Consider the following 25,301-nt stretch of genomic DNA (forward strand, 5'->3'; position numbering starts at 1 on the left):
TAGGTGAGAGGAGGGTAATAAACAGAGAAATAAACAGAGAAATACAACTTCATGGTTTATAATGGGTTAGAAAACCCAGATCCTTGTTAAGTCCTGTCTGTTGGGTGTTAAAATATTCAATCATTCTTATTTCAAAGGTCATACGTTCCTGTATTGTTTTAAAATTACCTTTCAGTATTCTTACTGTGAAATCACTGGTGCAGTGTTCTGTTCTTGTAAAGTGTTGGCCCACAGGGGTGGGGGCTTGACTGGCACCGACTATTTTCATGTGATGTCTGTCACTTTTCCTGTATTCACATCCCTGGAAGAGTGGAGGAGTAGCCTAGTGGTTAGTGCAATGGACTTAGATCCTGGGGAACTGAGTTCAATTCCCACTGCAGCTCCTTGTAACTCTGGGCAAGTCACTTAACCCTCCATTGCCCTGGTACAAAATATGTAAACCGCTTTGAATGTAGTTGCAAAAACCTCAGAAAGGTGGTATACCAAGTCCCATTTCCCTTTCCCCTCTTCCTCTTCAAATCACATGCACACATCCTTGAATTCATTCAGGTACTGGCACACAAAGACCCCCAGCAATGTATTGTAAACACCTTTCTCCGAGGACAAGCAGGCTGCTTGTTCTCACGACTGGGTTGACGTCCACGGCAGCCCCCACCAACCGGAAGAAAACTTCGCGGGCGGTCCCGCACGCAGGGCACGCCCACCGCGCATGCGCAGCCGTCTTCCCGCCCGTGCGTGACCGTTCCCGCTCAGTTTTTTTCTGTTCCGCGCTGGAGAGAGACATGTCGCCGTCTCTCTCTTTGTCAGCCCCGGAAACCGGATCGCAGCCTAGCCGCGAGCTTTTTCTCCTTCATATGCATTCGCGTATTTCTTTTCCTTTTCAATTGTGTAAAAAAAAAAAATGTCCACTCATCGTTTTTAGTCGCGAGGGCGCTTCGTTGTGGTCGTTTCTTTTTCGGGTGTGCTTTTCACCACCACCATCGACGACTTTGACTTCGCCGACGCGATTTTTCTGTCGATGTCCTCGAAGGTCCCGAGCGGATTCAAGAAGTGTGGTCGGTGCGGCCGGCAGATCTCGCAGACCGATACCCACGCTTGGTGTCTCCAGTGCCTCGGCCCGGAGCATAATACCAAGACGTGCACCTTGTGTCTCGGCTTACGGAAGCGGACACAGGTGGCGAGGCAAGTTCTTCGGGACTGTCTTTTCGGAACTTGCGGCGGCCCCTCGACGTCGACCTCGACGGCATCGGTGTCGACAGCTTGATCTTCGGTACCGATGTCGACGAAATCGGCAACGATGATGGCACCGACCCCAGGAGTACAGGTACCGTTGGCCCGCCGGCCGCGCGGGCAATCGGCCCCGGCCACTCCCTCTACCCAGGGCCATCGGGACCGAACCCTGTCAGACCCGATTCCTCGAGGTCGGGGGGTTCTTCTCCTCTTCGTCTCTACCGCCAAGCGCCGATGACGGGCACCGAAAGAAAACCAAGAAGCACCGTCATCGGTCGCCCACGGCGCATGGGACTGCCAGCTCCGGCACCTCGAGGGATGACTCGACGCCGAGGAAGCAGCAGTGCCGAGCGGAGCGTTCCCCCTCGGTTGAAGAGGTGTCGCTGCGTCAGTCCGCGGGTGCTTCGGTACCGTCTCCTGGACCCGAGCAGCTTCCGACACCTACACCGGCCCCCCTGCCTTTCCCGACAGCGGGCCTTGACGAGTGCCTCCGAGCCATCCTTCCAGGGATTCTGGAAGGGCTGATGCGCCAGGCTCTGCCGGCACCGGGGGTGCTTGCGCCCCCGGTGCCGTTGATGGAGGCGCCGGCGTGCTTTAGCCCGAAGCCAAGGCCTGCGACGCCGCTTGCGGCGCCGGTCTCGACCGCCACGCAGGTGGAGTCGATGGAGGGAGCTTCGTCCCCGCCGGCGCGGGAGTCCACCGCTCGACACCATCACCGAGGACGTAGATCCTCACAGTCGAGACGGGCCCAATTGAGGTCTGAGCTACAAGAGCTCATGTCCGACACCGAGGAAGAGGCCTCGTGGGGGGAGGAGGAGGACCCCAGATATTTCTCCTCAGAGGAGTCTGTGGACCTTCCCTCCAACCCCACTCCGTCACCAGAGAGGAAGCTCTCGCCCCCTGAGAGCCTCTCCTTTGCCTCCTTCGTCAGGGATATGTCTATTTGCATTCCCTTCCCCGTGGTCTCTGTGGATGAGCCGAGGGCTGAGATGCTCGAGGTCCTCGATTATCCATCACCACCTAGAGAGTCTTCCACGGTGCCGTTGCACAATGTCCTCAAAGAGACACTGCTTCGGAACTGGCTGAAGCCATTATCTAACCCCACCGTTCCCAAGAAAGCAGAGTCCCAATACAGGATCCACTCTGACCCAGAGTTGATGCGGCCTCAATTGCCTCATGACTCGGTGGTCGTGGACTCTGCTCTCAAGAGGGCACAGAGTTCGAGGGATACCGCCTCGGCGCCCCCTGGGCGGGAGTCTCGCACTCTGGACTCGTTTGGGAGGAAGGCCTACCAATCTTCCATGCTCATGACCCGCATCCAATCATACCAGCTGTACACGAGCATTCACATGCGGAACAATGTGAGGCAACTGGCGGACCTGGTCGACAAGCTCCCTCCGGAGCAGTCCAGGCCTTTTCAGGAGGTGGTCAGGCAGCTGAAGGCGTGCAGAAAGTTCCTGTCCAGGGGTATCTATGACACCTGTGATGTGGCATCCCGAGCTGCGGCCCAAGGTATAGTGATGCGCAGACTCTCCTGGCTGCGTGCCTCTGACCTGGACAACCGCACCCAGCAACGGCTGGCGGATGTCCCTTGCCGGGGGGATAACATTTTCGGCGAGAAGGTCGAGCAGTTGGTGGACCAACTACACCAGCGGGAAACCGCTCTCGACAAGCTCTCCCACCGGGCGCCTTCAGCATCCACCTCTGCAGGTGGACGTTTTTCCCGGGCCTGGCAGGCTGCGCCCTACGCCTACAAGAAGCGTAGGTACACTCAGCCGGCCCGAAGGCCTCCTCAGGCACAGGGACATTCCCAGCGCGCTTGTTCCCGTCAACAGCATGCGCCTAAGCAGCCCCCTGCGCCTCCACAGCAAAAGCCGGGGACGGGCTTTTGACTGGATCCATGGGAACATAGCTGCCATCAAAGTGTCCGTGCCGGACGGCCTGCCGGTCGGAGGGAGGTTGAAAGTTTTTCACCAAAGGTGGCCTCTGATAACCTCTGACCAGTGGGTTCTCCAAATAGTGCGGTGCGGGTACACCCTGAATTTGGCCTCTATTCCACCAAATTGCCCACCGGGAGCTCAATCCTTCAGCTCCTATCACAGGCAGGTACTTGCAGAGGAACTCTCCGCCCTTCTCAGCGCCAATGCGGTCGAGCCCGTGCCACCCGGGCAGGAAGGGCAGTGATTCTATTCCAGGTACTTCCTTGTGGAAAAGAAAACAGGGGGGATGCGCCCCATCCTAGACCTGAGAGGCCTGAACAAATACCTGGTCAAAGAGAAGTTCAGGATGCTTTCCTTGGGCACCCTTTTACCCATGATTCAGAAAGACGATTGGCTATGTTCCCTGGATTTAAAGGACGCTTACACTCACATCCCGATACTGCCAGCTCACAGACAGTATCTCAGATTCCGTCTGGGGACACGGCACTTTCAGTATTGTGTGCTGCCCTTTGGGCTCGCCTCTGTACCACGGGTGTTCACGAAGTGTCTCGTGGTGGTTGCGGCGTATCTACGCAGGCTGGGAGTGCATGTGTTCCCGTATCTCGACGATTGGCTGGTCAAGAGCACCTCAGAGGCAGGAGCTCTTCGGTCCATGCAGTGCACTATCCACCTTCTGGAGCTGCTGGGGTTTGTGATAAATTACCCGAAGTCCCATCTCCAGCCAGTCCAATCTCTGGAATTCATAGGAGCGCTGCTGAATTCCCAGATGGCTCAGGCCTTTCTTCCTGGAGCAAGGGCGCAGAACCTTCTATCCCTTGCCTCTCAGACCAGAGCGTCTCAGCAGGTCACAGCTCGGCAGATGTTGAGACTCTTGGGTCATATGGCCTCCACGGTTCATGTGACTCCCATGGCTCGCCTTCACATGAGACCTGCTCAATGGGCCCTAGCTTCCCAGTGGTGCCAAGCTGCCGGGAATCTAGAAGATGTCATCCGTCTGTCCCTCAGTTGCCGCAATTCGCTGCACTGGTGGACCATTCGGACCAATTTGACCCTGGGACGTCCATTCCAAATTCCGCAGCACGAAAGTGCTGACGATGGATGCATCTCGCCTGGGGTGGGGAGCTCATGTCGATGGACTCCACACCCAAGGTCTGTGGTCCCTCCAGGAACAAGATCTTCAGATCAAGCTCCTGGAGCTCCGAGCGGTCTGGAACGCGCTGAAGGCCTTCAGAGATCGGCTGTCCTACCAAATCATCCAAATTTGGACAGACAACCAGGTTGCAATGTATTACATCAACAAGCAGGGGGGCACCGGATCCCGCCCCCTGTGTCAGGAAGCCGTCAGGATGTGGCGTTGGGCTTGCCAGTTCGGCATGCTTCTCCAAGCCACATACCTGGCAGGCGTAAACAGTCTGGCCGACAGACTGAGCAGAGTCATGCAACCGCACGAGTGGTCGCTCCATTCCAGAGTGGTACGCAAGATCTTCCGAGAGTGGGGCACTCCCTCGGTGGACCTTTTCGCCTCTGACCAACCACAAGCTGCCTCTGTTCTGTTCCAGACTACAGGCACACGGCAGACTGGCTTCGGATGCCTTTCTCCTCCATTGGGGGACCGGCCTCCTGTATGCTTATCCTCCCATACCTTTGGTGGGGAAGACCTTACTGAAGCTCAAGCAAGACCACGGCACCATGATTCTGATAGCGCCTTTTTGGCCCCGTCAGATCTGGTTCCCTCTACTTCTGGAGTTGTCCTCCGAAGAATCGTGGGCTACTGTATGCATATTTTAACTCTTGTTATATCAATAAAATATATTTTGGTTTATTAACGATCTGCTTTGTATAGTTTCCACCTTGGAGTTTGCGGATCGTCTGCCCCTTTGTTTTCTTGGACCCTTCTATCTGGAGCGGACACAGCCCCACAGACAGTCCGCCCAATTGTTTATTTCTTTCGACCCCAATAGGAAAGGGGTTGCTGTCGGGAAACGCACCATCTCCAATTGGCTAGCAGATTGCATTTCCTTCACTTACGCCCAGGCTGGGCTGACTCTTGAGGGTCATGTCACGGCTCATAGTGTTAGAGCCATGGCAGCGTCAGTGGCCCACTTGAAGTCAGCCACTATTGAAGAGATTTGCAAGGCTGCGACGTGGTCATCTGTCCACACATTCACATCACATTAGTGCCTCCAGCAGGATACCCGACGCGACAGTCGGTTCGAGCAGTCGGTGCTGCAGAATCTGTTTGGGGTTTGAATCCAACTCCACCCTCCAGGACCCGATTTGTTCTGTTCAGGCTGCACTCTCAGTTAGTTGTTCTTCGTAGGTCAATTTCTGTTATGCCCTCACCGTTGCGAGGTTCAATTGACCTGGGTTCTTGTTTTGAGTGAGCCTGAGAGCTAGGGATACCCCAGTCGTGAGAACAAGCAGCCTGCTTGTCCTCGGAGAAAGCGAATGATACATACCTGTAGCAGGTGTTCTCCGAGGACAGCAGGCTGATTGTTCTCACCTACCCTCCCTCCTCCCCTTTGGAGTTGCGTTTTTACTCATTCCTTTGCTTGTCATTCAACTGAGCGGGAACGGTCGCGCACGGGTGGGAAGACGGCCGCGCATGCGCGGTGGGCATGCCCTGCGTGCGGGACCGCCCGCGAAGTTTTCTTCCGGTTGGTGGGGGCTGCCGTGGACGTCAACCCAGTCGTGAGAACAATCAGCCTGCTGTCCTCGGAGAACACCTGCTACAGGTATGTATCATTCGCTTTTTGGCCACTGGTGGAAACAGGATTACTGGACTTGATGGACTTTTGGTCTGCCCAGTATGGCAATACTTGGTGCACATTTTGTTTTCTGTATTTGATATACCACCTTTCTGTAGTACAACCAGAGTACTTTTGCTGTCCCTAGTGGGTTCACAATCCAAGTTTTTGTACCTGGGGCAATGACGGGTTATGTGACTTGCCCAGGGTCTCAAGGAGCCGCAGTGAGAATTGAACCCAGGTTCTCACCCACTACACTAACCATTAGGCTGTTACTCATTTATGAGGATTAGGCTTTGGGGGAGGGGGGTAGAGAGTAAGGGTCTGCACTGTAGTACTCCCATGATTGGGTTTGAAAAATCTGTTTCCAGTAGTTACTCTTGAATTTGAAGCTATTATAAGCTTGACAAGGCCTATTAAATGGATATATGTTTTAACAAATGTTTTTGGGAAATTGTACTTTAGGATGAGAGTATGATATAGTTTTTTTTTAAATCCATATTTTCTATGGATGTTCATGCCATTCCACATTAGGGAAATAATATTCCAAGTTTGACTCCAAATTTACCAATCATTCTTTATTATTTTCTCTCACACGTTCTCTGAGGAATTTCATTGTCTTCATTGAACTTGGAAAGCTGTGAAAGTTTAAAAAAACAAAAACAACCTACTATGAAGGCGTCTATAGCAGTGTTTCCCATGTCCAGTCCTGGAGTATCCCTTACCAGACAGATTTTCAGGATATCCACAATGAATATGCATGAAAGATTTGCATATAATGCAGGGAGTGTATGTAAATCAAGTTCATGCATATTCATTGTGGATATCCTGAAAACCTGACTGGCAAGTGGTACTCCAGGACTGGACTTGGGAAACACTGGTCTCTAGGACTCTGGCACTTCCGCTTAAGAACACTCTTTCACAGTGTCAGGCCACCTTAAGCCCCTAGTCCCACACAAGGGGGGAAATGACAAAGGAAGGGTCGAGCCAGGAGGTATACATGTTGGGGTCAAAGCTAGGTTATGGAGGCCCAGAGGGAAGCAGATGCCTCATCCCCGAAGCACAGAAACTGCAACTACTAGGTTCAGGTAGTCCCAGTTCAGCTTGGAACCTTGATGAGTGTGTGTTTTGGCCTGGCCGGCTACAGGCCAGCCTTTTGTACTTGCTAGAAACTGTGCCAGTAACTCTGGATCCAGGGACCAGGCCAGAGGTCAGTAAGAGTTGCTGCTGAGCTGAGAGACATTCATGTATGCTGTGGTCCTGTAGGAGCAAGCCACCTGAGGACACTGTTAATGTTTACAGAATTAGCTTTGAGTATTGTTTCCCCCCTTTCTGTGAAGTGAACAGGAGCCCTTACTTGGGCAGCTTTAATAAATATTACTTGGCTCCACGGCGCGCCCACTCACTTTACTACACACCTACCTTAAAATAAAGATGAGTATGGACCCGGTCAGTGGGACCTGGGTAGCAGCCTTTTCTACCTTGATAAATGCTACTGAATATCAACCTCATGGTTCCTGGATTTAGCTGTTAAAAAAATGGTCAGGGTCAGTTCCGGGAAATATATGTGTGGAATCACTTCAGCAGATGAAGCTTCATATTTTATTCATCATTGTATTTTTCCTTTAAGGATACACGTGTTGGCAAAATGTTAAGAATAAGAAAAATGAAACGTCTTTCAATGAAAATGGCTCTAGGAAAAAACAGGTATGTATTGGTTCGATGGCAAAGAGATAATGAATGGGTATGTAGAAGTGGTGGCATGTGCACAAATAAGCAGTGCATTAACTCCAGAGATGGTCAAACTACAAGACCAATGAAATGTGTGAATATTCCTTGATGCCTAGTCACTTCCTTTGATATAGAAATGTGCATTTAGTTACGGCAGTGATTTTGTAAAATTCTATGTAATAAGTACATCATCATTAAACATTTAGGGATTTGTGTACAAAAAGAAAATCTAGAGACAGTTTGGCATGAGCAACCTACATTGGGGACAATTCCATAATTTAGCGCTAATAATAAGCGCAACAATGAGGCATCCTTAGTGCCAATTCTATAACGACACTTGGGTGCGCCTAAGCTGTTATAGAATGTTAGTGCAAAACCAGCTTTGGCACACCAGAGGTTAACACAATCACTTATTTTAGTTCAATGGCTGGTGTAAGTGGACATCCCTAGGTCCGCCAATCAACATATGCAACTGATAGTATTCTATTCTATACGTTGTGCACTTGACAACACGCACATTGCCCGCCCATTCTCTGTCCACATGTACGCTTCCTTGCAGTTAGTGCCTAAGTGTTATAGCACATATCTTAGAGAACAGAGCCTAATGTATATACACATCATTACTGATTATTGGTGACAGCAACACGTTCAAGTGACCCATACATCTAGGCACCTGTTAAACATTTGTCCCAAATGTGTTAACATCATTGCAGTAGTAAAGTGACCAAATGTAAGCATAAAATACAAACAATGAGGTAAACTTGGAGATAGGCAAATTAAATCTTAGTAATAGCAATGATATGTTACAGTATCAGAAATGTACATTGTAAAAATGCTGTATGTGTAATAGGGTAGAAACCCCTGATGGTGTTAATAATAACATGAGGAAGGATGTAGAGAAACTTGAAGAATGGTATGGAATTTGGCAGTTAAGATTTAATGCTAAGAATGCAGAGTCATGCATCTGGGCTGCAAACACCCGAGGGAACGGTACAGTTTAGGGGAAGAACATTTGTTCACGAAGGAAGAGTGGGGCTTGGGTGTGATCTTATGTAATGATCTTAAGCTGGCCAAACAGATAGAAAAGTCAGTAGCAAAAGCTAGAAGGATACTTGGGTGCGTAAGGAGAGGGATGGCCAGTAGGAAAAAGGAGGTGATAATGCCTCTGTATAAGACTCTGGTGAGACCTTATTCAGAATATGTTGTACTATTCTGGAAACCACATTCAAAAAGATATCAGCAAGGAGCAGCTACTAAAATGGTCAGTGGTCTTCGTCATAAAGCATATGGGATCAGACTTAGATCTCAATATGTATACTTTGGAAGAAAGGTGGGAGAGGTGAGATAGGTCTCTTTGTGGTATAATTCACAGGAGATGAGTCCTTTTCATTGAAAGGAAGCTCTAGAATGAGGGGGTTTAGGATGAAGGTGAAAGAGGATACTCAGAAGTAACCTGAGAAAATACTTCTTCATGGAAATGGTGGTGAATTTGTGAAACTGCATCCTGGTGGAGATGGTGGAGACAAAACCTGTATCTGAATTCAAGAGTGCTTGGGACAAGTACATAAGATCTCTAAGGGAGAGGAAGGGATAGTAGATGGCATGAATGGCAGACTGGATAGGCCATATGGACTTTATTTGCCTTCCTTTTTCTATGTTTATACCATAATAGGCAGCATGTAAAAAGATTTTTTTAGGTACTGTGGCCTATTTTGTCTGAGGGCCTTGAAAATCACACATAGGGAACTAGACAGGAATTAGCTGGTGACTGCGTGCACTAATCAGTAGCCAGACATCTTTAAAATGCTCAGTGACAGGCTGGTGCTGCCAGGCAGAGGACCTGGATTCTTTCAGGATCAGATTTTTTGTTGTGCAGGCCAGCCATGGCAGGGAATGCTACACAGTTAGCAGAGAGGCTGTATAACAGCTTTTGTCTGATTTGCGCTGTTCTGCCCACTCCAGCATCACCCCTCACCTTATTTTTCCTGGATTTTTGTGTCAGGGAAGAGACTGAGGCTGGAGCAGGAAGCATCTGGGCTGTCAGATAACTGGCATATTTTAGTCATTGTTCCCCACTGTCCCCCTTGTGTGCTGGATAGTGGAACTTTTACTTGATAAATGTCATATGAGGAAATGTTAGGGAGGTAAAGTTCCTAGATGAAATAAATGACTGCTTTGAGAAGTAGCTGATTCAGGAACTGGCAAGAGGGAGAGCATTTTAGACCTAGCTCTTAGTGGCACACAGGATATGTTTATGTTTATTAAAACTTTCTATACTGCCCTAGTTAACTGTCAGATCTGGGCGGTTTACAAATTTAAAAATATAAACTTAAAAAGTAACATTTTGTCGGCCACTTAACAATAGTGATCATAACATGATCATATTTAACTTAATAGCTGGAGAAAAGACACTAAGGAAATGTACTGTGCTAGCATTTCACTTTTAAAAGGGAAACTATAATAGAATGAAGAACATGGTTACAAAAAAAAAAAAAAACCCTACAAGGAGCAGCTCCAAAAGCCGAGTTTATCTGGAGTAGATGTTCAAAAATATTTTCTCAGAGGGGTGACATCATCCACATCACCCAGTGCAGAGCATTAAAAGTAGATATGTTTTTAAGAGCACATGCATGAGTGCCTTCCCACCCACCGCAAGAATGCAAGACTAGCAGTCTCTTTTCATCCGCTGTGAGAAAAGGATGCATGATTCACAGTTCCTCACACCATCTGGTGCATGACTTGTTTTTTATTTGAGCATGTTGTGCCTTCCCTTGGAGATCTTTTTTCCTGGTGTTTCATTTTGGTGCCTTTTTCTCCTCTCCCTTATTGTTTTAGGTATTTTTTTCTCCACTTTTAGGTTTTCTTGTTTTTTCTTTTTTTTTTTTTTTTTCCAAACTCTTGTTTTTTCTTTTGTGCTCTTTAGGCCCTCTTAGGCCTGAATTCTGGTCGGGACTTGTTCCCCGTAATTTTTCTGGTGTTTTGCTCCTTTTTCTGGCACCATCAAGCCATTTGATTTCGCCATGGCTGTTTTTCTCTTCCATGTCATCAAAGATTCCCAGTGGCTTTAAGCGCTGCACCTGGTTCAATAGGGCCATCTCTGAAAAAGACAGTCATTCTTGTTTTCTTTAGTGTTTTAGGCCTGAACATACCCCTTCCAGATGTGTTCTTTGCCTTCATATGAAGAAAAGGACTCAGCTGGCCATAGTGGCTCAAGGAGAAAAACATTTTGAAGCCTGGTCCAAATCCTCAACGTGGGTATCATCATAGACGTTGAGAGTTTCACAGGAATCAGGTGCATTGGTTCATATGGATGTTAGGCCTGTCTCGGACACTGGGAGTGGGTGTGCGTTGAGTAGATCTCCAGCTGCCTTGATGCAGACTGCTGTACAGGGTCCCTGGGATTCAGCACCAAGCAGCGTCGATGACCGGTATCAGGAGAAGGCCAAGAAGCATCGGCATCAATCCCCCTTAATGCATGGTACCAGGAGCTTCGGGTCACCAAGGAAACCCCTGGTCCCCAAAAAGCATCAGCACCAGGAGAAGAGCTCCTCCTCCTTACAAGAGATGTCGATGCACAGGTCTCCATGCATCCAGGATTCAACTCCTGTTTTGACCCCGACAGTTCAGCAGCCTGTATCTGACTCAACATCACAGCCTTTCCTGATGGCCTTTTAATGAGTACATCCGGGTCATGCTCCACAAGCATGTGTCGAGGCTTTTACAACAGAGTGCATCGACGTCGGGGGTGCTTTCAATTGCCATGCCTCTTGCTGCTGCCCCTCCAGGCCCTGAGCCTATGGTGAGGTCTCTGACGTTGGTGCAATGTGCAACTCCTGTGTTGACAGCCGCCCGTGCTGGCACCCACTCGACAGTGGAGGAAACTTCACCAAAGTTGAGGATGAAACTGACACCTCGAAGCCCATCTCAGGGACATGGTTCCTCTCTGTCAAGGCATGCCTGGTCTCGACCCTCCCATGGAGAGCTCTTTGCCGACACAGATGAGGATCCACAGTGCCAATGGAGGAGGAATCCTATGGTATTTAATCTGACCCCCCCTCCCCTCTTGAGGAAAGAAGAAAATCTCCACATGAGAGCCTTTCCTTTCCTTTCCATCTTTCGTCGGGAAAGTGGTGGCCGCCATTCCAATTCATTTAGAGACGGACGAGCACAGGGCTGAGATGTTCGAGGACTTGGACTACAATTCCCCCATCAAGAGAGGCTGTGATGGTCCTGCTTCACAGGATCCTGCGGGACATTGAGGTGAAGAACTGAGAGTCCCCTCTGTCAGTCCCTGTCCTCCCTAAGAAGATAGACACAATATACCGGATCCAGAGATACCTGGATTTGATAGGCCCGAGTTGCCTCATCACTTCTTGATGGTGGAATCTGTGCTCAATAGAGCCAGGAATTCTAGAGACTATGCCAGGGTTCTGCAGAGAAGCTAGAACCCTGGACTATTTTGGGTGGAAGATGTATCAGGCATCTATTCTCATCTCCCGTATTCAATTTTACCAGCTCTACACGAGTCTATACTTGTTGAACTTGGTGTGCAGTATGTCTGATTTGGCGGGTTCTCTCCCAAAGGAGCAGACCGAATCTTTTCACCAGTTGATCAAACAGCAGAAGTTGTAAGTTCATGGCCGGGGTGCCAATGACACGTTTGATGTGGCATCCAGGATCTCTGCCCAGAGTGCATCAATGCACAGACTCTCATGGCTGCATGTCTCTGACTTGGACCCAGAAGTTCAGCAGAGGTTGGCAGATGCTATGTGCCAGAAGGACAAGCTTTTTGGAGATAAGGTGGAAGAGGTCACTGACCTCATCAAGAAACACACTGACACCATTGATAATCTCTGTCGCCGGATGTCTTCGGCACCTTCCTCCTCATCCAGGAGGTTTTTGGGCAAGTCGAAGAAGGGTCCCTACTACTCTGAAACGTAAGTACGCTCTTTCTTGCCAGCCTCAGCCGGCGCACCTCCAGCGTGCTCATTCTTGTAAACAGCATGCGCCCAGGGCCCAACCAGCTCCCGAGTAATTGCAGGAGACAAGCTTTTGACTGGCTCCAGCAGGGCATAGCTGCAATAAATGACCGTCCTGGATGACCTGCCAGATGGGGGGGGGGGGCTGAATTTTTTTCCCAGAAAGTGGCCCTTTGTAACCTCCGACTGGTGAGTTCCTCAAATAGTCCATCTCGGTTACACCTTGCATTAGCGGCAGAGACCGCCCACTGAAAGCATCTCATATCAGCTCTCAGCATAAGCAGGTACTTGCGGAGGAACTCTCCATCTTTCTGAAAGCCCATGTGATCAAGCCCGTTTCACCGGGGGAAGATTGGCAGGGATTCTAATCCAGGTGTACTTCTTTGTGTCCAAGAAAACATGGGGGAATGTGTCTCATCCTAGACCTAAGGGCCCTGAACAAATTCCTGGTCAAAGAAAAGTTCAGGATGGGTTTCCTGGGCACCATTCTCTCCGTGATTCAGGAAAACAATTGACTATGCTCTCTGGACTTAAGGATGCTTACATTCACATCCTGATACTTCCAGGTCACAGGAAGTATCTTTGATTTTGGCTGGGGACACATCATTTCCAGTACTGCGTGTTGCCTTTTGGCCTCATGTTGGTTTCCGGAGTCTTCATCAGGTGTCTTGCAGTAGTCAAAGTGCCACCATGTAGACTGGGAGTCCATGTATTTCCCTATCTGGACAATTGACTGGTGAAGAGTACGTCTCAAAGGATGGTGCTCAGGAGTCATGCGGAGAACTATTCAGTTGTTGGAGTACTATGGTTCGTTTTAAACTACCCTATGTCTCATCTACATCCCATTCAAAATTGGAGTTCATAGGAGCCTTGCTAGACATGCAGCAGGCGCAGGCTTTTCTCCTTTTGCCAAGGACAAACACTCTTCTTGCTCTTTCCACTCAGGTCCGAGCCAGCCAGCAGGTCACAGCTCGGCAAATGTTGAGGTGGTTAGGCCACATGGTCTCTATTGTCCATGTCATGCCCATGGCACATATTCATATGAGAACTGCCCAGTGGATCCTAGCTTCCCAGTGGTGTGGCACCTCGGGAGCCCTAGTGGATGTCATCAGACCAGAGTTGGTTACCTAAGAACATAAGAATAGCCATACTGGGTCAGACAAATGGTCCATCTAGCCCAGTATCCTGTTTCCAACATTGGCCAAGCCAGATCACAAGTACCCGGCAGAAACCCATATAGTGGCAACATTCCATGCTACCAATCCCAGGGCAAGCAGTAACTTCCTCATGCATGTCTCAATAGCACTGCAGGCAGGAGGTTAAGTGTGCTCCCCTCAATCTGTGCAGCATTCCTGATTGCAGCCCGTGGTCCACTCCAACCTGACAACCTCAGCTTAGCTGCCCAGCTGCTGTCCTGATACTGCTGATATATTTCAGCCGCCTGCAATCCTCCCCACGATCTGAGAGGTTGAGAGGAGAGCCCTGGGCTGGCACAGCCAGAGACCTTGCTGAAGAAGACGTGCACTACGTCTTATCGATAAGACTATAAGAAGCAGTTTGTCAGATAATGAAAGACTTTGGGGCTGGGCCCGAGGGGGAGGACGAGTGAATGGTTTGGAGCGGAGGGCGAAGGGGGCATTGCCTCCCCAAACACTGCTGCACGGAGTGCCTGATTCTCTCTCCCCTGTGCGTTCCAGTATCATTCTGATCTCTCTCCTCCTTCCCTGTTCAACTTTGTCGTTTCTTGTCCTCCCTGCATCTGCTCCCTCCCTAACCTCTCCCCCTCCCCCCTCCCACAGTCTTCCAGACCGAAGGCAGTGATTAGGACAGGATGCTGGCGTCAGGGCAAGGAAGTTTAATAGACAGGAATGGAAGTGAGCCTCTCTAGTCCACACACCCACTGTAAGCAACATGGAAGCCAGTTAGGTTAATCTCCGTTTCTACTCCGCGCAGCCGTCATCCAGTATACTCAAAACAAAACAAGGCAAGCAAACCTATGACCTGCTTTGAGGAGGTTTAATAGACAGGAGTGGAAGTGAGCCTATGTAGTCCACTGTAAGGAAGGAAGGCAATTTGCTCAATCTCTGTTTCCACTCCCCATCTAAGATCCTAGCTAGGTGATGTGTGATGTTCACCACCTTCGCACCAGGCAGGCAAGTGACCATAACATCATAAGAGTAGCCATACTGGGTCAGACCAGTGGTCCATCTAGCCCAGTATCCTGTTTTCCAAACAGTGGCCAAGCCAGGTCACAAGTACCTGGCAGAAACCCAAATTGTGGCAACACGCCATACTACAAATCTCAGGGCAAGCAGTTGCTTCCCATGTCTGTCTCAATAGCAGACTATGAACTTTTCCGCCAGGAATTTGTCCAAACTTTTTTAAAACCCAGGTACACTAACCGCTGTTACCACATCCTCAAGCAAAGAGTTTGAGAGCTTAACTATTCTTTGAGCGAAAAAAATATTTCCTCTTGTTTGTTTTAAAAGTATTTTCATGTAACTTCTTTGAGTGTCCCCTTGTACTTTCGGAATGAGTAAAAAATCGATTTACTTCTACTCATTCTACACCACTTAGGATTTTGTAGACCTCAATCGTATCTCCCCTCATCTGTCTCTTTTGCAAGCTGAAGAGCCCTAACCTCTTTAGCCTTTTCTCATGCAAGAGGATTTCCATCCCCTTTATCATTTTGGTCGTTCTTCTTTGAAACTTGTCTAATTCTGCTATATCTTTTTTGAGATACGGCGACCAGAACTGAACGCAATACTCAAGGTGCATCTGCCAGTCACCTAGCTATCTACATACCTAATGATCAAATCAGCAATTACAACAGCTGTCCCAAGCTTTCCCACCTGGTTAGAAGTGAGAGAATAGTGCATCTCCTGTTGGGCATGTCCTGGCTACAGGAGTACTTCCTACTTCATCAGGGTGATGCTCTCCTTCTAGGAGTCCTCCCTCCTCCATGGAAGCACAAGGGAAGCCAGACTGGAGGTGGGACTTCTCTATAATGTCCCTGTAGGTCTTCTCTATGTACCTCTGTCTCCCTCAGCTCCTCCGTTACTGTAGCCGCAAGAGAACAGACCTGATGATCTGAGTTGATCTGGTTCCCGACATAACAAAAATTATAGCGTGGAAAACCCAGTGAAAAAATGCAGAATCTCGATAATCCAGACAATAATGTAGTTGGGAGGGAGAGAGCAGGTTAGACATCCATAGCTGTTGAGAGCTCGCTAGCGCTCCCCCTTTACTCTTGGTAGTAACCTTTATCATAGAAATTGTTTACAAGAGGTGGAACTTCAGCGTTTTGATACTACTGTAGTTTTTTTAATGTTTGCTGTATTTAAGAAACTGCATTTTATCATGATTTTTCATCATGAGTTCAAACTTTCTTGCTTTCTTTCACTTGCTCATTACTTAGAAAGAAAGAACTGTTTTGTTATAACAAATAAAATGAATTGGTTCATCTTTCAAAGTATGTGGGTTAAAATCCTTAGGAGCCAGGGTGTGTGCTGATTATGCAAGAACGCAGTGAATGCTAGTGAAAAAGGAGTTAAGGATTATTAGAAAAGCATTTTTCAATAACATTTTCTTTGGTAAATGACTTCACTTCAGTGTTTCATTGCTTATTTTGAGTTCCTTGTGTGTTTCAGTCCAGAAGCCACATATTTAAGTCCTGATGAAGCAATAATGAAAGCAACCCCCCATGTTTCAAATGTATGCTTCTTTTCAGTTTAACACTGAAGATCTTTCAAATACATCCCATTGTCTATCCTGCCAATTAAGATTTGGAAGAAAAAAAATGCCACATTTATGAGGATGGCAGAATAAATTAAGAGCTGTTTAAAGTGAGCATTTATTTAAAAAAATTAGTTTATGAAAATGAGATCTTCAAAGTTTCTGTGTTATTTATGTAACAATCACTTATCTCGGTTTCCAGCTCAAAAAAATCATTTGTTGCATGTTAGCTACTACCCCTCCTCACACTACTGTTAGATGCCATATCTAGGAAAGACAGTTTTGAGCTATCTGTAGTGCTCAATTTGTGCCAAATTATCATTTTTTTTGCTTAAAAGCAAACCTGATGCAGGTGTGCAGATATCCTCAGCTCTGGGTGTGGGGGATGGGGGGGGGGGGGTCCCTGTTTGAGTCACTAATTCAACCTGCTTGCTGACAAAGAAAGCAAAGCTCTTATCTGTAGCAGAGTGCTTCATAGCACACAAGATAAATCAGCCACATAATCCCTCCCACATTCCCAGTGAAGTTGACTACTGTGTGAAATACTGATGGGATCAGCCATAGTAACATAGCATTGCTTCATAGCAAATGACTGCAGATGAAGACTCTACATGGCCCATCCAGTCTGCCCAATAAAGCAGCCAGAGCTATACCTGCCATTCCATACAAGTTACACTCCTTCATGGTCAAATACCAGTGTCACAAATAGGGCAGTCAGCAATTTGCCACAATGCCAGCCACATATAGGCAGTTATGTGTGATGCAATCTGGAACAGTGATGTATATCATTTTGGTCACAGCATAATCTCATTCATTGTCAATACTTAATTAAATCTACAGTCCAACAATGTTGCAAACTGACATTTACTATCAGCCTTAAGGTGTCTTCTCTCCCACTCTGAGATACACTCGTAGCGTATGATATGAATGTGATTATAAAATACACATATTTGTTCTTGATCCATCCTTGCTGTTTCTGTAGAAGTCTGCCCATCACTGACTTGGCTTCCCAACTGCTGTAGTTGCTATCTAAGCTCACTCCAACCCATCCAGATCTGTCTTCCCATGATCAGGATACAGACCGTAGAAGTCAGCCCTGTTTTGCCATAGTTGGGACATCGACTGTAGAAGTCTGCCCTGCACTGGGTTACTTCCCACCTACTTGAGTTGCCGTTCAAGCACAGCTAAGTTTTGTTTTGATTCTATCCCCTTTCCATATAGGGATCCTTTGAATTTATCCCACATATTTTTGAATTTTGTCACTGTTTTTATCCCCACCACCTCCTCTGGAACTGCATTCCAGGCTTCTACCATCTTCTCTGAGAAAAAGTGCTTCCTGACTTTATTCCTAAGTCAACCACCCTGTAACTAATTCTTGTCCTCTAGTTCTACCAGTTCCTGTCTCTGGAAAAACTTGATTTCTATATTAATACCTTTCAAGTTTTTAAACAACTGTATCTTATCTTCCCTATCCATTCTTTCCTCTCAGGTATACATATTCAGGTCATCAAATCTCTTATGTCTTGGCACAAACACCATACCATTTTTGTTGCTTTTCTCTGAACCACTGAGTCCTTTGTATGTCCTTAGCTAGATATGGCCTCCAAAACTGAACACAATACTTCAAGAAAGGCTTTACCAATGGCTTTTACAGGCGCATTAATAATAATAATAGACACTTATTTCCCATAGTTTCCACATACATTTAGTGTGGCTCACAAAAACGTAAACTGGACCATCTCCAAGAATATTACATATAATCAACTAACTGTCAAGAAAAATAAGTGTCACGTTAAAAATTTCTCAAGCAAGGTGGTTTTCAACCGTTTTCAAAAAACCATATAATCAGATTGCCTTCTTAGATCAATAGATAATTCATTTCCAGTGGCTGACTGCTAAATTAGCAAATGTACCAGAGAAAACCTGTTTATAAACCAATTGGTTTGGAACTGGATATTGTACAAGTAGAAAATATCTAGATTCAGGCATAATATTTCTATGTGATAATCGTATCAGATTTACCATATACTCTGGTATTTCACCGTACACAATTCGAAAAACAAGGCAACAAAACTAAAAGCTCGCACTTGCATTGGCAACCAATGCAACTGTATCAGTAATAGGGAAGCTCTGTTAAATCTGTGCAGCCTAGCATCCTTCTGGCTATGTTCACTGCCTTGAGATCCTCAGACACTATCCTGAACTGTGCTTATCAGTCTCTTGCCCCCTATCTCGTACATCTCCTTTGGATTTTTATACCCCAAGTGCATCACTCTGCACTTCTTTGCATTACATTTTAATTGACAGACCTTATTTCCCCAATGAATATGCATAGGATCTATTTGCAGCCTGGTGCCTATTAGGGGGAGACGGAATTAGATTTGACTTGATAGGATCTAGATTTTAAAAATCCTTGGCGAGCACAGAATAGAAGTATTTGTTTAGCACAGGAGCTTCCACACATGCGCAGAAACCTGGGTTTTTCTAAGCTCTAGGAGACTGCAATCCATGCTGGTGGTGTTGGAAAATATCACTGTCTTGTACGTCTGCAAAGAGCTCTCATTCTCCGAGGACAAGCAGGCTGCTTGTTCTCACGATTGGGTCGTCGTCCACGACGGCCCAGGAGACCGGCAAATCCCTAGCAAAAAAAAAAAATTCTCGAACGCACCGGCACTCGGGCAGAGTGAACTGCGCACGCGCGAACAGCTTCCCGCCCGTGCCCTCTGTTTCTTTGTGTCCGCAATCTTGAGTGACACGTATTTTTCGACTGCGCTCAATTTTTTTTCGGCTCAGGAGACTTTATTTAGCGTTTACCGCTCCCCCTTTTTTTCTTTTTTTTCTTCTCTTATAGTAGCTTATTACAGACATTTTTTTTTAAGTTAGTTTTTTCACCCTATTTCTTAGTTTTTGTCACTTTTTTTTAAGTTTCCTTCCTTTTTCGTCACGGCCGCCTTTTAGGCTGCTTCTTTTCCTTTTTTGTGCCTTTTTATTCGGCACGATCGAGTCCTTTAATTTTGCAGCCGCTGTTTTTCCATCCATGTCATCGAGGACTCTCAGTGGCTTCAAGCATTGTACTTGCTACAACCGGACCATCTCGGGTACCGACCCCCATGTGTGGTGTCTCCAGTGCCTTGGGCCCGAACATTTGCCAGCTGCTTGTAAGCTGTGCTCTTTAATGGAAAAACGAACCCAACTGTCTTGGGAGGCTCAACATGAAAGACTTTTTGCTGATCAGTCCAGTCCTTCTACGTCGGCATCGACATCGGTACCGAGGTCGTCGACGTCGAGGGAAGCATCGACTTGGAGAGCGCAGGTAATGGCTGCCGAGCGACCACATCGCGCTGGGAGCAGCGAGACATTGAGTGGGTCTCCACCTGTCTCGAGGTCTACTGCTATGCAGGCCCCCCCAGGACCGACCTTCATCGGACCTGGCCCCGAGGAGACGTGAGGATTCCACATCCTCCTCTTCGGTACCGAGGAGTCTCGATGATGGGCATCGAGCGAAGGCTAAGAAGCACCGTCATCGTTCTCCTTCCATGCGCGGTACTGAGAGCTCCGGTGATCAGAGGGGTTCGGCACCCAAGAAGCGTTGGTGCCGAGAGGACCGCTCACCCTCTATCCAGGAGGTGTCGATGCATCGGTCTTCTGGCAGCTTGGTACCGGTTCTCGAGACTCCTCAGATTCTGCCACCGGCCCCGCAGCCTTTTCCGATAGACGCTCTCGACGTGCGCATCAGGGCTACCACACCTCTCTTCATTCAACATGTAATTAAACTCTGGAATTTGTTGCCAGAGAATGTGACAAAGGTGGTTAGCTTAGCAGAGTTTAAAAAAAGATTTGGATAGCTTCCTAAAGGAAAAATCCATAGACCATTATTTAATTGGACTTGGAGAAAATCCACTATTTCTGAGATAAGCAGCATAAAATGTTTTGTACTTTTTTGGGGATCTTGTCAGGTATTTGTGACCTGGATTGGTCACTGCTGGAAACAGGATGCTGGGCTTGATGGACCTTTGGTCTGTCCCAATATGGCAATACTTATGTACTTAAGTACTTATGTGTTCAGTCCTCAAGGGCTGCAGGATATCCCTAATGAATATAAACACACTAATATGGAGTTAATTAAGCAAATAGTTCATCAACCATTCATTATCCTATAATATTACTTGTTGGTTTGAATATATTTATCTTTAATTACAAAAAAAGTAGACAATACATGAAACAAGTAGACAATACATTCCCATATGACACTAGAAAAGCTTATGTTAAGAAGGTAATCACCACCCAAACAACATTCTCCAATAACTATTATAAGTCAGACTATATACTTATCTTGCATAAAATCTCACTCCATGAGTAATTTCTTCAAATTCAGAATATTTGGGTAGATCTTGAAAGCTTAAAGTATAAAGAAATAACCCAAGTGTTCCTTCCTAAAAATCCCCTCAATGACATCAACTGAAGAGCAAGGCATCCCTCCAACTCTATCAGCTAGGATTCATGAATTAAAACATATTGCGCTCAAATTATAATCTTACACACACCTATAATTTAATCACGAGGACTTAAGACAGCCATAGAACTGGCATATGTGTGCCTAAGTGCTGGAGATGGTGCACATAACTCATAATATTCTGTAAGTTTACATGTATGCCTTGTTTATATGTATGTCTTCCCTTATAATAAGCTTGTATGGGGATCCAAGATGGCGGACGTTTAGGAAGCAGAGACGCTTGCTCTCTAGGGAACGCTCGTATTGTTGAATTACTGAGTACCTTTTGCCTTGAATTCTTAGAAGAGCATTCCGAAAAGAAATGGGAAACCTAAGGGACCTCCTCTCCTTAGAGTAGATACCCCTGGACCTCGGCAAACATCGATCTCAACTTTCTTGGCTTCTACTCCAACGGGCGTATCCGCTTCCAGTGTGAGGGAGAGCACAGGTTTGGAGAGCGATTATTCGCTCAGCCTGGCAGGCCCACTAACCCCTCCATTCCCACAAACTATTGGAGCTTTAGTTCCAGAGAGCGTAGTGGATTTATCTCCGAAGGGGAGGCAGGCTCCTGAAGAAAGACTGATTTGTGGGGGAGAAATTGGAAGGAGACCAGCTATTTCAAGCCCCAGCGGTTGCTGTGGAACAAAAGAATATTACCCTGAATGTGATTCAAGCAGAGACTTTGTTGTGTGCTGTGGCGACTCAACCGCTGTTGAGACCGGCTGAAATATCCCTGGAGGCTATATGGACTGCCCTAGAGAACCTTCACAAGGTCTGTGTATCTTTGAATAATTCTACTCAAGAGATATGAAAAGCGGCATGGAAACTTTATCAGCTAAACATGTGAAAACAGAAACGGAACTACAAAAATTACAGGAAGTTCAAGCTGAAATGGCGGGTGATGAACTGTTAATTAGTAGAAAAATTGAAAATTTAGAAAATATGAGAAATCTAAACCTTAGAATTCTAAATTTTCCTTTGAGTAATTTGATTTCGCCAAGAGAGATGTTCTTCAGATTTTTGAAGGAACAATTTAAGTACTCAGAACAGATGCTTCCACCTGTTCAGAAATTGTTTTATCTACCCGTAAAATGTAACACTCACCAGGATCAGGAAGACCAGATTCAAACAAGAGAAGATCTAGAAGGTTTGGACTTATCAGCTTTCCTAGAGCAATCTAGAGAAGAAATTAAAAAGAGATCACCACTTCGTGTGACTTTTGTTTTTCTTCAGGATAAAGACGTGCTGTTGAAAACATATTTTCAAAAAGCCAAGGTGGACTTTTTGGGAGGAAAAATTTATTTTTTCCCAGATATAGCTAAATGGACACAACAGCGGAGGAAAAATTTTTAGAAATGAAACAAGAAGTACTCTCTTTACAGGCTTGTTTTCAACTACGGTTCCCATGTAAATGCTTAGTAATATTTAAAGATAAGAAATATGTTTTTTATGATGTTAAACAATTGAGTGATTTTCTTAAGACCAGGAAGGACAAAGGGCAAGACCAAAGCCATTAGAGGGATTAAAGTAAATGAGTAAGCCTATATATTGTGGACACTGAATTATTTCTTGTGATACCAACTCCCTTTGGATTTTTTTTTTTTTTTTTTTAAGAACATCTTGGATCTCAACATGGACTAATAACTAGCACTTAGTGAAACTCTTCTTTAAAAATTACCTTATTTGATGAGTGTTAGTTGTTATATATTGTAAATTATAAATAAATAAAAATAAACTTGAATATATGATTAGTTAATGACATACAGAAGGTGCATACTTTATAGAATTGCCCTGCTTGAGCTTTGCACATACAGTACTAGTGCTGCTTAGTGCATCAGTTCTTTGTGACTTGCCACTGAAATCTCTTGCTTTTAATATTGCTTACTTTTTAATAAAGTAAAATTTGTGGCATTGTGTAAAGTAATGAATTTGCTGGGTTAATCAACTTGAATTCGCAGAAATATAGGCTAACAAAAGATGAGTGATACCTTCTTCTTAGAATAACTTAAAACATTTCTTGACTAGTTTGGGGAGTTATATCACCATTCCTCAAGTGTTCTGAGTTGCTTGATCATTTGAATCTCAAATGTCTATACATTATGGAGTGTTTACAATTTACTTTTTGCTATCCTGTTTATAAGGTTATTCATGCAGTAGCCTGGAAAAATGGTCTCCCATTGTTTTCTTTGTGATGTGAACTACACCGACTCAAAACTACATGTCATAAAGAAGAGAAGGCAAGATCTCCAGGGAGAAGTATTTTTCAAAACCAGGTGGCTACATGAATAGCCTTATGATCAGGATACTGAAAGGTAAATTCTAAGCAAGCCTGGAACATAAGACAGTTGAAATTAAATTGAACAAACACTTTGAATCTCACAGAGAAAACAGTTTTTGAAAGCCTATTTACTTGGGTGACTTGAAAATCTGCAAATTACCCACCCTGTACATGTGTTCAACACCACACACAGTTTTACCAGTGGAAAAGTAGGCAGGCTCAGGGAAAGAATTGGGTTGGAGGAGGCAACAATATATATAGTTTTTGCATTCTCAAATCTATGCATGTCCCCCCCCCCCCCCCCCCAGGGAAAAGTATCTGCAGAAAAAGCAGGTATAAATTCTCTGCTGGTACTTTCTTCACAGGTACTTCCTTTTTGAGAACTAATGCAAGCCTGCAGGTACTTGTGGACTTTGCAGGAAAGCACCCAGGGCCCGATATTCAGCCGGCAGTGATCAGCGTTTTGCTGACTGCTGCTGGCATTACATCTGGAAATTCAGTACCAGGCCATGTCCAGGCTCTGGCATTGAATTTCCAAGTATATGGAGCTAGCGATATATGGTCATCACACACACTTATTTTTCAGCATGCGCTACAGACGCTAGCACTTCTTAGTAAAAGGACCCCTTAATCAGCTATGAAGAACTACATAAAGCTAGAATTGTGTTTTATGCAGTCCTGTTTACGTGGTTATCATAGCTAGTTAAGTTCTGACTCCACCTGTGGAACACTCCCAAAATAGCCGGTTTTGGCTTGGGTGCTAACCATGCATTTTCAGTGGCACTATCCAGTTAAGTGCCGCTGAAAATGCCCAGTAGGTGATTTAAATGGCAAGGAGTCTCTCATGGGCATTTAAATCATTTTAAATCTCTCCTCTTCATATAACCATAATAATGCATTTTATGATTCATTTGTATTTGTTATGGTTGATTATGTTCCTTTTATTTCCCTCAAACCAAACTATGGGCCCTGTTTACTAAGCCGTGCTGTAGATGTGCTAACGTTTTAGCATGCGCTATCAATAGATACCCATTATATTCCTATGGGTGTGCATTAGCACTCACTCATTTTTAGCGCACTCTAAAAAGTTTGCGCACCTAAAAGTGTGGCTTAGTAAACAGGGCCCTATAATATCCAGTACTATCTTTTTCACATTACATTTTGGACCAGAGGAAGGGACTTCTAACTCTGGATTTTGTTGAACTATATGCAGTATATTTCTTTCTACCAACATTTTGTTTAATTTGTATTTCCATGGCAATAGGTAGAAACACAATCCACATTCTTTACAGAATACTTTTTTCTTTTAATATGATTCTTCACTTTTCATATGGAAACCTATTCAAAGTAAGACAAAAAACATAGCAGAAAGAAATTTGCTTAGAAAGAAAATATGTATATACTAATTACTTTCTATTATCTAAAGATCTGGCTTTGGGAAGAAGACAGAAAACTGAAAGAAGGTGTCAAAAAATTTGGAGTTGGAAACTGGTCAAGAATTCTGGCTCACTATGACTTCAAGAATCGAACCAGTGTCATGCTGAAAGATCGATGGCGAACTATGAAGAAGCTAAATATGGTGTCCTCTGACAGTGAAGGTTGAACACTTCTAGGGAGAAATTTTGATCTTTGTTAATTTGAATTAAATTGTAATTAATTGTATATGTGTTCTTGATATGATATGAAGACTTTGTATTTTCAGTAATAAAAATAGTTTTCAGTATTTTGCATTTTTGATCCAAAAAGCAGTTAATATAGTGGCGATGGACTTTTAAACATGTTTATGCTATATATTATGCATAAACAAATTGTCTTTGCATGGTCATTGTTCTGTGTTTTTTGTTTTTTATAATGTTAGAATCAACATTTTGAAAAAATGCAATTTTAAAATTAAATGAAAATCATGTGTAAAGTATCAAATTTTCATAATATACAGTATATACTTATGAAAAAATGAGGCTGGTTTACATTAGCTATTTTACTGTATGTTAGGTTAGAATTACTAGTATCTTATTGTATTTTGACAGCATCACATTTTTTTAAATGTTTTGTGACTACAAGTGTTTTCCAGGGATGTCTAAAAATGTAGGTCCTTTTTAATAATCTTTTTTTTTTTAATCCTTGTCCTAGTGTACATGGATCCAATATAGTTTCCAAAATTGAGTCAAT

At 45.3% G+C, this 25,301-nt stretch overlaps 1 protein-coding gene across 1 annotated transcript in view; it reads left to right on the top strand.

Moving 5' to 3' along the window:
- Positions 1-24,964, top strand: part of TERF1 (telomeric repeat binding factor 1) — a 127,901-nt gene extending 102,937 nt beyond the window's left edge. Inside the window, exons 13-14 of the mRNA XM_030189658.1 lie at positions 7,548-7,624; positions 24,559-24,964. Of these exons, the coding sequence (XP_030045518.1) occupies positions 7,548-7,624; positions 24,559-24,735 (254 nt within the window). The 3' untranslated portion in view covers positions 24,736-24,964. The remainder of the gene's footprint in view (positions 1-7,547; positions 7,625-24,558) is intronic.
- Positions 24,965-25,301: the final 337 nt, after the last annotated feature.

This window comes from Microcaecilia unicolor, chromosome 1, assembly GCF_901765095.1.
Source record: "Microcaecilia unicolor chromosome 1, aMicUni1.1, whole genome shotgun sequence".
Lineage (NCBI taxonomy): Eukaryota > Metazoa > Chordata > Amphibia > Gymnophiona > Siphonopidae > Microcaecilia > Microcaecilia unicolor.